Raw genomic sequence first — 15,890 nt, forward strand, 5'->3', positions numbered from 1 at the left:
CCCCCACCTCCTTAATCATGGCCACCCGTGGTCTGTGTGTTTGAGGTTCCGAGCGCAAGCAATGACCTTGAGGTGCATACCATACCTCGCTCAGGGAGTTTGCAACTCTCTGATACCACCTCTGGTTGCAACTCCGCTGTCCCCTCTAATTTTCCGTTATCCTGGTAGCGAAGCGACCTCAAGCCGTCGGGACCGTGGTTCAGAAACAGCAAGACTAATCTCGATAACAAGAAGAGACGAGCACTGACACCTGGTCGGTCCTGGAGCAGTCGGAGTCTTGAAGTATTGATTGATGTACGCTTTGGGCTGACTGACGACGATTAGCTTTCCAGCTTTTGGGAGCCCGTCATATCTGGATGATCCAACCGCCAGCGCAATGAAGCGTCACCACAAACTCCAAGCTGCTGATCCCTTACTCATACTTTTGTACGTAGTAAATTTGGAAACTCGACCGGTTACCAAAAAGAGTCCATCCAGGGACAGGAAAGGTTTCATCGGGGCGCGAGGTGGTAATTTTCCAGTGGAGAAATTCATGGAGTGGAGTGCTGAATGCCTCTGTCCCGTCCTGTCGTGTCGCTGAACCTGAGCTGGGCTGTTAGTGTCCATCCGCGCTGCTGGGTATGGATGGGTGTCCATAGGTAGATGCTGCGGAATAGAACCCCTCCTTAGTTTCTGATCGGGTCCGTTGCTCCCACATCAACCTCAACACTCGCAACAACAAGCTCCAACTCCCCTTTCCTGGCTTTCCGAGACGACGCACGACGGCCCGAGCAACCCCAGAGCTGTCCGCTTCGGATCTCCAGAGGCCAAGTCAATGCCTCTCCAGTAGGCCTTCCAGCAAATCGTCCTCTGCTCGCGGTAGCCTTGGCTGGTCTTTCTCTGCCTCTTCTATACCGTCTTTTTGCAGCAGCGCCTTGACGACTACGGCCGACCTGCTCAGTCCATTCTGGTCTGGTCTCAGCCAACCGCCAGCCGCCGCCCTCCTCCTCTCAGCCCCTCGCCCACCACACGCATCCAGGCCTGATCCCAGTGTGGTCGCCCCTCTAACCCCCCCTGGATTCTCGTCCTCCTCTCTGTGCCTTCCAAGCGAGCCTGCGACTCCTGACGAGACGAGCCTCGTGGTATGCTGCTGCGCCATCTTTGCCGTGCTACGAATTGCTATCGTCAAACTCGGCATCCTTGGATCAGCGATAGGCCTGCCGCTTTTGACCATGTCCTGAGGTGAGCTTGGCCGCCGCAACCCGACATGCTCAAGATACAGACCGCCGCCGTGCCGCCAAGTATCCACTCTTCGCGCACTATCCACGACCCCTCCGGCGACTCTCCGTCCGCGTCCGCGCGCATCACGCCTGCCTCCGTTCAAGCCTCCGATCAACACTCTTCCTCGACTCGGGCTGATCCCGCCTGGGGCGTCATGAACGGCATCGTCGGTACCGCCCCCATGGGGACCATGTACGTTCGCGCCCTTTACGACTACGAGGCCGACGACCGCACCAGTCTCAGTTTCCACGAAGGCGATGTCATCCAGGTCATCACCCAGCTCGAGAGCGGCTGGTGGGATGGTGTCATTAACGGCGTTCGAGGCTGGTTTCCTAGCAATTACTGTCAGATTATCACGAGCCCAGACGACCTCCCCGACGCCGCCCACAATGGCGCTCTCGAGAACGTTGAGGATGACGCCGAAGACGCTGAAATTTACGACGATAACTACGAACAAGACGACGACTCTGAACAGGATATGCCCGTAGGCCTTCCGCTCGAGGGCACTGATGGAGGCGACAGCTCGAGAGCCGACTTCTGGATTCCGCAGGCTACCCCCGATGGCCGTTTATTCTACTACAACATGATGACGGGTGATCGCAGCATGGAACTGCCCCTCGAGTCCCCCGTTTCCGCAAACGAGACCGGCCCGCGAGACCGAATGAACGTTAACATCCCTGATAAGACAAGGCCGCCCCCTGAGATGATGGCGCGCGGCTTAACTCAGGACGAAGACGACGAGTCGCTGACTTCAGCGTCTGAAGCCGAAGGTGACTCCTCGAGGCTTGCACGACGCTCAAAGGTGCTTAAACGACACATGTATTCCTCGCTCGTAGTTGATGTAGCCGCTAACACTTGTCTTGCAGCACCGGAATCGTGCCTCGTTCGGCGCTCTGTCACCTTCAACATCCATGGACTCTATCAATGGCGCATCACCTATTGGTCGCCCAAGAAATGGCACCTCGCCGAACGGCCATCTTGCTGCCGGCCAGGTTCCAAACATGGCTTCAGCTACCTCGTTCACTAGCACTACCTATAATCTTCCAACGACAGCCACAGTTCCTCGCTCATTCTTCGACGATGGATCTACACCTTCGCTCAGCTGGACTCTTCTTGTTTCCAACATGAGGCGTGCCATCGACCGGTATCGTGAGGCCATCACCAACAATAATCGCTCAGAATATGTAGCGCGAGCCGAGGATATATCCGATCACCTACGACTACTCCTGGCCGCTGGCTCTGGAACCACTGACAATCACTCCGGCCAGCCATCCATCATCTCAACAAATAAGGCTCTCTACCCTCACTTCCGGGACATGATGTCCAAGTTCTCGAAGCTCGTTATCTCTTCCCACATTGCTGCCGCCGACTGGCCCAATGCGGAGTCCATCCAGAAATGTCTACAGGAAGCCGACGGTGTCCTTCTGGGTGTGTTCAGTTACGTGGAAGTCGCTCGGCAACAACGCGGCGAGGAGATTCCTCGTCTCTTCCCTGGTTTTGTCATTGGCAGCACGACTGGTGGCAGCTGGCAAAACAACGGACTAGGCCCTCGAGACGAGATAACCGCCAACTTCCTCGAGGACGATGAGGGCGTTGTGGAGCCAACGGCTATCTTGGACAACAAGTTGCTTGAACGACTTGATGAACAGAAGCGCATTCTCGTATCCAGCATCCGCGAACTCGACAAGAGCCTCGTTGTGCCAGAAAAGATCATCACCCCCTACAGACACGAAGTGATCGGGAACAACGTCTGTTTTGCAGGTGGCAGAGTGCTGGAGACTTTTAGGCAATGGGTTGCCATGATTGAGTCCATCGATCTGTCATCCTTGGGGAACAGCTTCCAGACACCTCAACTATCCGATTTTGGCACCCATAAGCAGAGCCTCTACGACAACATTTCTGACCTTATCTTGGGATGCCAGGCTGTTGCCGGTCCCCTGGCCGATGAATGGACTGAGGTTCGAGGTGAAGCGATGGAAAACCGCCTGGAATATGTTCGATCATGCGCACGAGCACTAGAAACAAACTCCTCACATATCGGATTCTCTTTACAACTTCTATCTGAACAAGTTCAGATTAATATGCAACAGCATCAAATGGACCAACGGCCTCACGAGGAACCTTTCACCCGGGCACCTCTACAAAGAGGTGAGACGATGCCATACGACCGCCCACACCAACGAACAGAGTCAAGGACTGCTCCAGTGAGACCAGCACTGGTTTCATCACAGTCATTTACCGAAGGAGATCCTGCGCCAGGCAACTTTCGCAAGGGCGACTACTCGAAGGTCAAGAAGATCTTTGGCGAAGATCCTTCACCCCAAGTTCCAGTCACAGAGGATACACCGGAATTCTTGCTCCTCGACTTCGAGCATGAAGTATCTTGGGATGCCAAGACCTCGCCGCCTACCGTCAAGGGAGGCTCTCTACTTGCCCTTGTTGAGCAGCTCACCCGCCATGACAAGCTTGACTCGAACTTCAACAACACCTTCCTCCTCACCTACCGTTCCTTCACCTCTGCTCGAGAGCTTTTCGAGCTCCTCGTAAAACGATTTGGAATTCAACCACCCGAAGGCCTGACACAAGCGGACTACGAGATGTGGAGAGACCGAAAGCAGAAACTCATCCGTTTCAGAGTGGTCAATATCCTCAAGAGTTGGTTTGACAACTTCTGGATGGAAGAATACAACGAGGAGTCAAAACAACTTATCCGGGACGTTTACACGTTTGCAAAGGATACCGTCAAATCAACCGAGACCCCTGGATCGGCCCCTCTGATGGCAGTCTTGGATCAGAGATTGAGCGGCAAGGAGGCTGGAGCTCGAAGGATGATCCAGACGGTGAACCAAAACACCCCCACTCCAATCATGCCAAAGAATATGAAGAAGCTCAAGTTCCTGGATATCGATGTGGTGGAATTCGCCCGACAGCTCACAATAGTCGAATCACGACTCTACGGCAAGATCAAGGCCACTGAGTGCTTGAACAAGACCTGGCAAAAGAAGATCGGCGAAGGTGAACCTGATCTAGCCCCCAACGTCAAGGCCCTCATCCTCCACTCGAATCAAATGACCAACTGGGTTGCCGAGATGATCCTAGCTCAGATGGACGTCAAGAAGCGAGTGGTTGTTATCAAGCACTTCGTGTCTGTTGCCGATGTAAGTGGTGCAGAATGCAAGCGAGCCCCTTGGAACAAAGCTAACACACAGGCAGCGTTGCCGTGCGCTCAACAACTTCTCCACACTAACCTCCATCATCTCGGCCCTGGGTACCGCACCCATTGCTCGTCTCAAGCGTACATGGGATCAAGTGCCCCAGCGTACGCACACCACCTTGGAGTCAATGCGGAGAGTCATGGCGAGCACCAAGAACTTCGGCGAGTACCGAGAAGCGCTTCATGCGGCCAATCCCCCCTGTATCCCTTTCTTCGGTATGGATCCTCCCCCTTGCTATGGATGCAGATGATAGATCACAATGCTCACAACCAACAAAGGTGTCTACCTAACCGACCTGACCTTTATCGAGGATGGTATTCCGTCCATCATCAAGAAGACTAACCTCATCAACTTTGCCAAACGTGCTAAGACTGCTGAGGTCATCCGAGACATTCAGCAGTACCAGAACGTGGGATACTCACTGCAGCCGGTGCCTGAGCTGCAAGACTACATCTTGAACAACATGCAGGCAGCTGGTGATGTGCACGAGATGTATGACAAGAGTCTGCAGGTCGAGCCTCGTGAGCGAGAGGATGAGAAGATTGTGAGGTATGTTGAATTGCGGAACACTCCCGCGTCGTATGGAGGGGTGCCTTCTTTTTTCTGATAAGCCGTTTTGGCTGGCTCCGCGACGGAGGTCTCTTCAGGAGTAGTTACCTGGAGACCCCGGTAAAGATGAAGAGAGACAAATGCTTACTTGACTTGTTGTTGATTTGCAGGGTTCTTGCCGAGTCTGGCTTCCTATAAGCAGTGCCCCCTTGCAACTGTTCCGAGACGTCGATGCAACCGCATCTATCCACGCTACGATACCTTGGAAATGGATCGGAAACAAGCCGGGATGGGTGGGATTGTGATCCTAGCCGCGATCCTGACAACCAGCGATGGACGAGATTGGCTACAGCACGCGGTATACATCGCTGTGAGCAGCGCCGCCCACATCCCGATAGAGCGCGAAGCGGCACAACGCAGCGAAACTTGGTCGGGAGACGGCCCGTGGTAGTTGGTGTGGTAGATGTTGGCAGCAGGGGTTCTAGAGCGTGGGGACATTGAAGTGGGGAGTGTCGATGAGACTGATGGGGGCAACTCTGATCGTGGTCTCTACTCGATGACCTAGCTTATCGGCATGTTCAGATATGAGGTTGAGGACACTCGGAAGCCACACTAACAGGACTGGAAATGAGCCCGTTAGGGGAAAGGGGGAACTCCAGCACAGGAGGCGAGTCCAACAATGACGGGAGGAAGGGGAAAACTCAGTGGTGGTCGATGGTGACAATGGGGCGATGTACGCTGGCCGCACGAGGATTGAATATACCTGAACGGATCTAGGAGAAGGTCGAATGATACGATATGATGGAAGCAAGCAAGCAAGCATCTAGGAGAGCGGAGGACGCCTCGACCGCGAAGACATACACAAGATAGTGTGGATGGGTGGGTAAAGGTTGGCGAAATGGCGCATGGAGCCGGATGATACTACCTATCTGAGGATTAATGATTCTTCTGCTGGGCTGAGAAGAAACAAACATGCAACATTGCCCTTGCTCGAAACCCCATACCCCAGCTTCGATCCATGCTGCCCCCAGTCCCCGACCCGAATGTGCAGGCCCGCTGTGCCGTCTCGGGGTTGCAACGGGGTGGGACGACAAGCCCTGTTGGGCATAACCTGAAGGTGACGAGAGGCGAAGCGAGATGTTCCAGCAGCTGCATTAGGGGGTCAATATTTCCTGCATCAGCAAAGTTATGCCACATGACTCTGTAATCTCGAGTGTTGGTGTTTTGAATAGTCAGGAGGCAGCCTGTGCCTCAGCCTTCATTGAACAATACCACCTTGGAAGAGTGGTTTCAAACTAAAACGTGGGTAAAACTACATGTACACGGCCCTGGTTATCAACAGCGAACAACCTGAGGGCAACACAAAGAGGCCGTGTGGGATATTATTCTCGTCATTACAACATGTCTGCTTCTCTCATAACCCTGCGCTCCTCGTTTAGTGTTTGTGGAGCTTGGCCTTGATGCGCTCGCCCAGGCTGGGCTTGTCCTTGTGCTTGTCATCGTGAGAGTGCTTCTCGTGAGATTTACGTGAGTGCGAGCCGGAAGAGGACTCCTCGCCAAGGTGGACACCCTTCTCCTCCAAGAGGCCTAGGAAAGAGTTAGACAGTTATCAAGCAAGCATGGGTAGAAGTCAACGTACGGTCAGCCTCTCGTCCAGCACCAGGCTTGGTGGCGTCAAAGTCTCCGCCGTCAGCAGCGAAGCCAGTGGCATGGACATACTCATCCCGGGCAGGGTCGGGCTGGTTCTCGGACTTGGACGAAGAAGTAGCAGCAGCACCCTCGGAGCCGATCTCACGGGGCGCTTCGGAGAAGCCTTCCTGGGGTCTTTCTCGGCCGGCATCGCCCCCCTTCTGCTTGGCGACGACCTCAACAGGGCGGGGACCGGGACCCTCGCCCAGCTTAGCGGTGTTACCCTCTGAAGTGTTGTCAACGTCCTCGAGGTCGGTGTTCTTCTCCTTCTCTAGACCCGCGCGCTCTGGGTTGCGAGTGTCGTTCTGCCCAGCGGAGGTATCCCGGGCATCCTTGGACTGGGCGCCAAATGCAGCAGCCTCTCCGGAGGGTGTCTCAACTCTGGCGGTCTTGGGGGCAGAAGCCTCCTGGCCGAGGGTGCGCTCGTTGTAGTTTTGCTCTACCTTTTCCTGGGCAGGGGTGTCTTGAACTGGGTGTTAGCGAGGGGTGTTTTCAAGGGTCGGGGGCTAGGGAGTGTTAAGAGTAGACAACTTACCCAGGTTGCCGGCATCGTAGGGCTCACCCTTGGCGGTGTCACCCTGGACTCCAGAGACGGGCTCCTTATGGGGCTGGTTCTCTCCCCAAACAGCCTTGGCGGCGGCGGCGGCGGCGTTGCTGATGGTCTCCATGGTGTATTTGATGGTGAATTATAAAGGAATTTGGGTATCAGACGGATTGTTGTGTAAGTTGGCGGGGTATCTTGCGTGATGAAGGTGGGAGCTTCCTAGTTTCAAATCGAGTGCGTACTGGGGTATAATAAAAGGAACTGAAGTGGTATGGGAATGAAGAGAAGATTACGGGAATAGCTGAAGTTTAAATGCAGCTCGAATGATCTACAGACGAGGACAATCGAGGAAGGGAGGTTTAACAAGCGCTGACGTCGTCAGGCCTGTTGGCCTGGGTGTTGGTGCGAGGAGTAGTGTACCTACTGTACAGCTGTGCTATCCACGTAACTACAGTACACGGCACATGCCGGTTCAACAGCTATTCGGGCCTCTTCAAGGCAGAGCTGGGTAGGACAAACATCATCCCGTATGTGGCGGCACGGATTATGACGCCGCGGCCGACAGATGCAACGGGGTCCTGACACGTTGAGCTGGAGGTTCCCTAGCTATTCGTGTTGGATGGATGATGTAAAGTGCGGCTCCATAAAAAGGGTATGACGTTACGCCGCCCTCCACCGAGAACCGAAAGCAAGGCCATGCCCGCGTTGGAGATGGCGGCTGAAATGTTTGGTTCTGGTACAAGGTCAGCAAAGCCGGCCTGCCAAGGTGGGCATAAAGATCTGGGGTAGACCGAGATACGTCAACTACGTCATCGATGGATGAGGACCGGTTTGAGTTGAGCATCAGAGGGATGTACTACGGACTGCACAGCATTGTAGTTTTCGTTGTGTGTGAAGAAACCATGGTCTGTAACACTAGAGAATAAAGGGAGACATCTTTAGGTATTCCAATAGCGTCAGAGCAGAAGAGAAATGCGCAATACCATGGTTTGCGCATGTCGCGATACACACTTCTCACCTACCCTCGACCTGCACAGGACGCTTCTTGGCTCTACCTGCCGATGAATCGATTCCAGGGCGAAATGTTCCGCTTCCACGTGCGACAGTGCCAGAGAGATTGGCCCTCGGACGTCATCTAGCCAGAGACGGTTAACCTGTCTCGTTCCGCCAGGTCGTTAATCAAACGCGTTCGTACACTTGCGAATCAGCGAGCGTGGTCAGTGTTAGCGGCGAGCATGCAGCCCTGTAGAGCCTGCTCGGCCGAGTCCCGGCTCTTGGCCCCCAGGAGAAGGGCGGGAATGCACATCAGCTTCCCCGTTGGAAGGTTGTTTTTTGGGTAGTAGGGCTGCGAGAAGGACATGCGATGCTACTGTCGACTTTGGTTCTAGAAGCCATATCAACACCATCGTCAACTGCGCTTGGGCGGACTAGAACGTGGTGCCAAGAGAAAGCATACGGGTAAGCTGGATACCAGACCCCATCTGATGTATTGGTCAATATTAAGCCAGGTGACGACTAGAGGCCTATGAGGTCTGTTTCAGGTTATCTGGGCCGGGGCATCTGGACCGCAAGTTTGGTACTTGACTCGACTCCCAGTGGAAGAATGGGTAGGGTGAGCAGATCGGATCGCATACTTATCTTGTCAGCATTTGGACGCTCACCGTATCAACAATTAAAGAGGAGATCCCGACTTCGGCCACGGAATAAGAATGCTATCAAAGGCCCTGACCCCTGTTGGGTTACTTCGTTCACCTTGACTTTTGAGGTCGCCTTGACTCTTGAGCCTCTGCCACCATGTTATAATCAAGGCTTGAACTCTTGTTGGGGCTGTGATATATCACCTCAACCAGTGTCTTTGGCCCCTATCTCTCACGCATTGTGCTTTTCGTGTAGTCTCTTGCTCCCACTGCCGCCTCCTATCCTCCATGGCTCAGAATGTCCACTCCCGAGTCTTGGTGGCCAGGCAGTCCCTGTCATCCAGGTCCCGCCCACTATGATCCCCCCCTCACCACCTCAGGTATTTCATGTGCAAATAGGAGCTCCTCCCTTCGTATCCGCAAGGTCTAGTTTTAAGCAGCGTGACAGATTTTTTCCCGGCTCGGATCGGCTTGTGGTCTCGGTATCGACATCTGTGCGGTTTGGCATCTTTGATTGCCAATGCTAGTGCAAGATGGATGTCATGATGGGACGTGACAAGCTAGAGATCGTCAGCCTTCACACCGACTTCACCTTCATACACTGGTGCTGACGGGGTCTAAAATAGACACAGTACATCAATAAACAAATACCATCCATAGCTTGCGCCGGTGTGCGGGACTCCATCTCCGAGGACGCGGTGCCTGTGTCACTCCGGGTCCACTGCCAGTCCGAGCACCTCCTGGCTTCCGACTCCGTCTCCGTCTGGGCTGCGACTTTCACCTTTTGCGCATTCCTGACCCTGCATCCACGTCTGGAATTTATACATGTTCAGAGGCGCCTTTGCCTTTCCGGCCTCTGCTGCTACTCTGTGACTGCACCTTCTCCGCTGCTTCGCCTTGATTACCATCACCCACCCTCCCATTCGCTTCTCCGCATTCGCTCGCAGCTGAACCTGGATGAGACCAGGCCCTGGACGCTCCCTTGACTCGGCGTCGTCGCAATCACAGGCGACCTAGGCGAGGCCAGGCTCACTCACATGTGCCGAATAATAAACCACACATAGCCACATACCCCGCGCACCTCTTCTTTACATACTGTACCTCCCCTTACGCCTCCTGCACGCTGGGCTCCGGGAGCCCCGCAACAAAGACGGAAACATTACGGGCTTGCACGGAGAGCGAGAGCGATCGATCCGGGAGTGTACCGACAACGGCCAAACGGGCTGCGGGCAGGTCGAAGGCCAAGCAAGTGCAACGGGAACGGGAACGGGAGGAGGACCCATCACACACGTCCCGCTAACCAGGACGTTGGGTGCATCGACGTTAGCCACCACCTGGAGGAAGTGAGCTGCAGGGTCAATCACAGGCGCTGTGAGCGACTGGGTCTGAGCCCAAGGTGAGTGGCTGGCGGGCTGAGGCGGCGTTCGTCGCAACGAGGACGAGGTCTCCAACTGCGCGCGCTCGATCGCGTAGGCTCCTCGTGATGGGCGCAGCCTCTTCTAATGGTTCTTCGGCCTCCTGAATTTCATCCTCTGCCTGCGTCGGACCCTTCGACCTTTGCCTTGATGGTCATTCAGTCAGCAAGACCACTCAGCGGGCTCACGATACGATTCGCCGCCCCTCTTGTTTCAAGCCTGACAGGACGCGCGCCTCCCAAAATCGCAGCGGACAAGCTGAACACGCCATCTTTCAACTCGTTCAACAGCTCGGATTTCTCACCGTGGAGACTGATTGAAGAGGTGCTCTTGCGCTCCCGACGCTACGGGTCTTGTCTGCATTCGGAACCGTGGGTTCTTGGCCCTCCCGCTTGTTGTTTCCCCGCCGGTTCCGCTTCCCCCGTGTGTCCGACCTCACCGCTCCGGTTCTACCGACGATCGCCGGCGTCCACCTCTCGGCAGGGCGCCGCCGTTGTCCGCAAAGCCCCGGGTCACCATGGTGTACTGTGGGAAAGCCTCCCAGGGCTGCCAAAACTGTCGCACGCGACGCATCAAGGTACGTTGTTGCGGTTGAATCGCGCCAAAGGCAGTCGCATGACATCTATCAGTCTCATTGCCGACAACTCTCTCTCTCACAATCTTTCGATTTCTTGGCTGACTAGTGTTCATCATTCAGTGCGACAAGGTAAAACCAGAATGCTCACAATGCATCCGCGTCGGCAAGAGGTGTCCGGGCTATCGCGACCAGCTGTCTCTCATGTTTCGTGATGAGAGCAGCAAGGTGATGCAAAAGGCACACGCGCAATGGGGTGTTGGCGAATCTGGCTCAGAAATGACCTCGCAAGCTTCGTCCAGCTCTTCAGCTTCATCAAGCGCATCAACTTCTGCGTCTGCCGCTTCTTCTGTTCCGACCCTGTCGTGTTCCACATCGACTAATACCAAGTTGGCACCATACTCCGCTCCCTCATCGGCGATATCTTCCAGCGCTTCATCCACCACATATTGGTCAACTTCTCCTTCGTCACTCGTTAGCCATCAAACATCACCACCAACTCCTCCATCACCGAACTCATATCACCAAACCTCCTCTTCAGCCTCCGCAGCACAGCCAGTCGCCGTTGTGCCACCGCCACGCCTTCCAACTCCCGTTGACCCGAGCCTCGAAGAACAGGGAGTTCAGTTCTACATCAACCGCTATCTCATCGGCCACCCCGACGAACCCAAGACCCCAGGCGACCTCTCTTCTACCGAATGGTTATGGGACCCCGCAGTACAGGATGTCATGGCTGCTGTCGGTCTCGCTAGCTTGTCGAATCTCAGGGGTGACCACAACTTGATGACGACAGCTCGCCAGAGATATGGAATGGCCCTGAAGCAGACCGGCCGCCTCATCCAGACTTCGGTGATGCCAGACTTTGAGGTTACCATGCGCTCCGTCGTCATGCTTGCCATGTTCGAGGTGTGTGCCCTCACCCCTGAATTTTCTTCATCTTCTTCCCCCATGGTTAGCTTGATATTCTTTCACTTTCTCCTAGTGCTTTCCCTACCATCAAGTCATTAACTAACCGCCTTGTGCAGTTGGTGAAGGGGGCAAACCAGAACATCGCCCACGTACATGCTCATGTGATGGGAGGTGTTGCTCTGCTACGGAGATGGCTACCTATACCGGAAGTAGCCTCCCTTGGTATTCGGGCTATGTTACAGATGTGCTATTGCCTTGTGAGTTGAATCTACACGACACTTCTCGAACGCTCGGCTGATAAATCCTCCACAGTTCATCCCTGCGCAAATGTCGGCTACTCATCTGCCAGCTCCGTTCTATGAGTGGATTACGTTCAGTTATACTCTTCTTGATCCCCCCGATCGCCCAGCTGCCGACCTAGGCATGTTGATTTGCCGCTTTATCGAACTATCGACATATATTCAGACATATGTTCTCAGCGATGGCCGGTCACATACAACCGCGACGCTGAAGCAGCTTTTGGACATCGACGCCGCATTTGCGGAATGGGACCGCAAACTCGGGCCAACTTGGCGATTCCGCACCGAGAAAACAGACGATCTACCCCCTGCAGCGGTCTTCGAGGGTGAATACCACATCTACTTCGATATGTTTGTTGCCCGAATGTGGGGTCACTACCGCTGGGCGAGGACCCTGCTCAACCGGATCATCGCAGACTTCATCACGAGCCACCCGTTATCTAGTTCATCGTTGGTCACGACATCCGAATACAAAAACCGACTCGAGGTAGTTCGGCTCCTGGCCCGAGATACTCTCATCAGCACACCGACACACTGGCGACACCCCCTCCTTACCGACAAATTCGCGATACCAGTGGAGAATATGGGAGGAGCAGGCTCAGGTTCGGCCGGTCTTCCGATCGTTCTTTTCCACCTACAGGCTGCTGCTTGTGGCCCTGGCTCTTTGGATACATATTGGGATTGGGCTATTGGGGTGATGGAGTGCATTTGGAGCGATCTAGGCATCCTCCATGCCAAGTCCATGATGGACTCTATGAGATCACATCGAGACTCGGTCAAGGTAAAAACAGAAAATGATTTGAATAAAGGCAGGGCAAAGGGGGTCAGGTAAAAGGCATGGTATCGGCTGAGGGTTTTTGGGTGCAAGATCTGGCGCATATTCTGGGTGATTTTTGGGGGGTTGGGGACGGTGGTTCAGGCATGGGTATCAGGAGCTTCCGTGAGGGTCGTGAAGCTGGAAGCTGTACCACAGTCGGCGACGTTTAGAGTGTTATGTGCTTTCTCAGGCGTTGAGTTGTTTGGGACACGGCCTGTTATGGCCTGGTTTGACAGGATGTCGGCACAATACTATCTCCATTTGTTGGGTTGCTGCAACTCTGCTACTGGTTTCATCGGGTCATCTATTGGCATGAATTTTCAGCATATTGGCTTAGTTGCTTGTCATTCGTATGAATGAGGTTGCATCTAGTAAATCTTCCTTGTCGAATATCATCTTTATGACATGACAAAGGGTATATAGGAAAATAAACGAAGACGAGGCATGGCCACCACTGCTCATAGTTATGATGCCTCAAGCGACAACTTTTTGATCAACCGCCGCAAAAAGCACTGTATAAAATGGATTGCGACCGAGTACTTGCCTCGAGCAAGCCCGATGAGTCTTAGACACGGTCAAGATGGATTGCAAACGTGACGTCCCTGTAATGCATGTGGGGTTCATACTTGACGAGTTCACCAACCATGTAAGTGTCCAAAATAGGTAAGCAGGCAAGCAGGTGGGAAACAAACAATACCCATTCATGGTATAAGAAGACAGTACCAAATTGGTATTGTCCTCTTGATCGAAAGGCTTGTTGGTGGCCCGGGAGAGCAACTCAACAGAAATAACACAGAAGCAGTACAACTAAAGCTTATCCCAAAGTTCTAACAACACAAGAACTCCCCAATAAGGTTTGCAGCCGCTACAATTTATGCCGTGATAGTCTCAATAAACTTGTAAATGGAGGGAAAACGAGGCACCAGTATAAGCTCATCCCACGTGATGGTGCGATGGTCTCAACAGACATTCTTCTGCGTTGGCTAAACTTGACCGCTAGAGATAAATCTTCCCTCGCAAAATACCCAAAACCAGCAGCAGCAGCAAACGTGGTATTTCTCTCTTAACAATCACCGTCAAATACCCAGAAAAGGCTTGTTTCCCCAGATGTCCAGTGGGACCTGACTAGACCCCCGGAGAAATAGTGCGGCCCGCAGGGTTAGCACGTGCATTGCTTGTAGCCGCTTCCGCAAGGCTGCCATGTCACAGTCAACTCCACTTCAACACATAGCCTTATCGCAACGACCATCCCCAGGACATCTCACGTTTCTCGATCATCATTATATCCAACCGCAAACTCTCCCGGCTCGACTCATCCTCATCGCTCAAAGTCCAACAACTTCAGTATATCGCTCCCTGCCCAGCATGGGGTCTGACGCTCGCAAAGGTAACGCGACTTGCCACAGGCGCGTGACGAAGTTATGCTAAGCGCATCATATAGGCGAGGACGGCACGATCAAGGTTGCATCGAAGAAGAAGAAGAATGGAGTAGTCAAGCTAAAGAAGCTCCCGCCCAAACACAGCAAGCCTGGAAACTGGAGGGACGGTAGTGTTGCGGAAGGTATAACCCGATGCCACCTCTAAACTCTCAGGACACAAGGGACTAATTGAGCCAAAGATAAGAAGAAGAATGGCAACTCTTCACCTACAGGTGCGCCTTCGCCAGGCCCTGTTGTGAACCAACTCGACGAAAATGCCCACGAAACGTTTGCGACCGGCCGACCCCTCGAAGACAACCCTGACCTCCAACAATGCAAACACTGCAAGAAGAGCGTCCTAAAGACGGCGGCAAAAGCACACATTGCACAGTGTCTCCGAGTGAAAAAGGAAAAGGCGCAAAAGAAAAAGGAGGCGCGCGAGGCCAGAGAAAGGGCAAAGGAGGCCGCAAGACAGGAGGAAGCACGCAAGGAGGACGAGGAGAATGGCGAAGGGAAAGGCGACGATGACAGCGACGAAGACGGAATCTCGGCTGAAAAGAAGGCCACTGGAAGCAAAACCGCCAAGAAGGCTGCCGGGAAGAAGCCTGATGACGACAAGAAGGGCAAGAAACGGAAGGCCGATGGCGATCCAGATAAGGGGCCCAAGACGAAGAAGAAGAAGGATGAGCCTAAGGCCAAGGTTCCTAAACCAAAAGGTAAGCATTCTGCGAAACATTTTTTGGAGGATCAGCTAACCGTGTACACCAGGCCCTGTGGATGTGGAGCGCCAATGTGGTGTTATATTACCCAACGGGCAGCCTTGTGCGAGATCCCTGACGTGTAAGAGTCACAGTATGGGCGCCAAGCGTGCTGTTGCTGGCAGATCTCTACCATACGATATGCTTCTTGCTGCCTACCAGAAGAAGAACCAAGCAAAACAGCAAAGTGAGTCCCCATCAGCTCCTACCTAGTCATTTGAAGACACGGCTAATCGTTGCTCTTTTCCCTCATCCAGAGGCAGCACTCGACGCCAATGCTCCAATAGAGGACGAGGACGATGCAAATAACGGCCCTGTCGACTCGGATGAGGAAACATCCGCCGTGATGGGCGCGCTGGCTACTTGGAAACCCCAGCCCGTGATTCCGCAGCCCACATTCACCCCGATCAAACGTCAGTACCAGCTTGCCAGGCTGCACGAACAGCTTCAGATGGCTACGAATGGTGGCAGAACCAACATTTTCGCCGTGAGTGGCTTCGGTGCGCAAAAACTCCCCGAGGGTCATCCTGGACTGCAGGAAAGCGAGGACGCTCCAGGGGAGCTGGACCTAGGAGTTGTGGGATTCGGGGCACGAACAACAGCAACGTTTACTCCCCAGCGTCAGGCCTCTGTCTCGAGTAGGGCATAGGCTCTGAAGATAAACCAATCCCAGCACACAGTCACCTCCAGAAGAGGCCCAAAGCTCGAGCTATGATACTTTCGACAATGAAATGGACCATATCCTGGAAAGCATCGAGCGGGACGACGATTGTCTGACAGGATAGTCGACTGCATGTCCCCACCGG

The 15,890-nt window shown here is 53.9% G+C and overlaps 4 protein-coding genes across 4 annotated transcripts; 3 read left to right on the forward strand and 1 right to left on the reverse strand.

Moving 5' to 3' along the window:
• Positions 1-1,246: 1,246 nt before the first annotated feature.
• NCS54_01051700 (Hypothetical protein) lies at positions 1,247-5,222 on the forward strand (the record flags this gene model as incomplete). Its single annotated transcript, XM_053155821.1, has 5 exons — positions 1,247-2,062; positions 2,127-4,418; positions 4,474-4,690; positions 4,754-5,024; positions 5,195-5,222. The coding sequence occupies 5 exons, from the start codon at positions 1,247-1,249 to the stop codon at positions 5,220-5,222; spliced, it is 3,624 nt and encodes a 1,207-aa protein (XP_053011796.1).
• Positions 5,223-6,459: 1,237 nt separating this feature from the next.
• NCS54_01051800 (Hypothetical protein) lies at positions 6,460-7,381 on the reverse strand (the record flags this gene model as incomplete). The annotated part of the gene is made up of 3 exons (XM_053155822.1): positions 6,460-6,611; positions 6,664-7,176; positions 7,249-7,381. The coding sequence occupies 3 exons, from the start codon at positions 7,379-7,381 to the stop codon at positions 6,460-6,462; spliced, it is 798 nt and encodes a 265-aa protein (XP_053011797.1).
• A 3,445-nt stretch (positions 7,382-10,826) lies between these two features.
• NCS54_01051900 (Zn(2)-C6 fungal-type domain-containing protein) lies at positions 10,827-12,923 on the forward strand (the record flags this gene model as incomplete). Its single annotated transcript, XM_053155823.1, has 4 exons — positions 10,827-10,886; positions 11,007-11,834; positions 11,909-12,049; positions 12,105-12,923. 4 exons carry the CDS (start codon positions 10,827-10,829, stop codon positions 12,921-12,923), a joined length of 1,848 nt encoding a protein of 615 aa, XP_053011798.1.
• A 1,350-nt stretch (positions 12,924-14,273) lies between these two features.
• NCS54_01052000 (SCA7 domain-containing protein) lies at positions 14,274-15,733 on the forward strand (the record flags this gene model as incomplete). Its single annotated transcript, XM_053155824.1, has 5 exons — positions 14,274-14,295; positions 14,350-14,469; positions 14,527-15,042; positions 15,095-15,271; positions 15,342-15,733. The coding sequence occupies 5 exons, from the start codon at positions 14,274-14,276 to the stop codon at positions 15,731-15,733; spliced, it is 1,227 nt and encodes a 408-aa protein (XP_053011799.1).
• Between the last annotated feature and the right edge of the window lie 157 nt (positions 15,734-15,890).

This window comes from Fusarium falciforme, chromosome 8 (assembly GCF_026873545.1).
Source record: "Fusarium falciforme chromosome 8, complete sequence".
Classification (NCBI taxonomy): Eukaryota; Fungi; Ascomycota; class Sordariomycetes; order Hypocreales; family Nectriaceae; genus Fusarium; species Fusarium falciforme.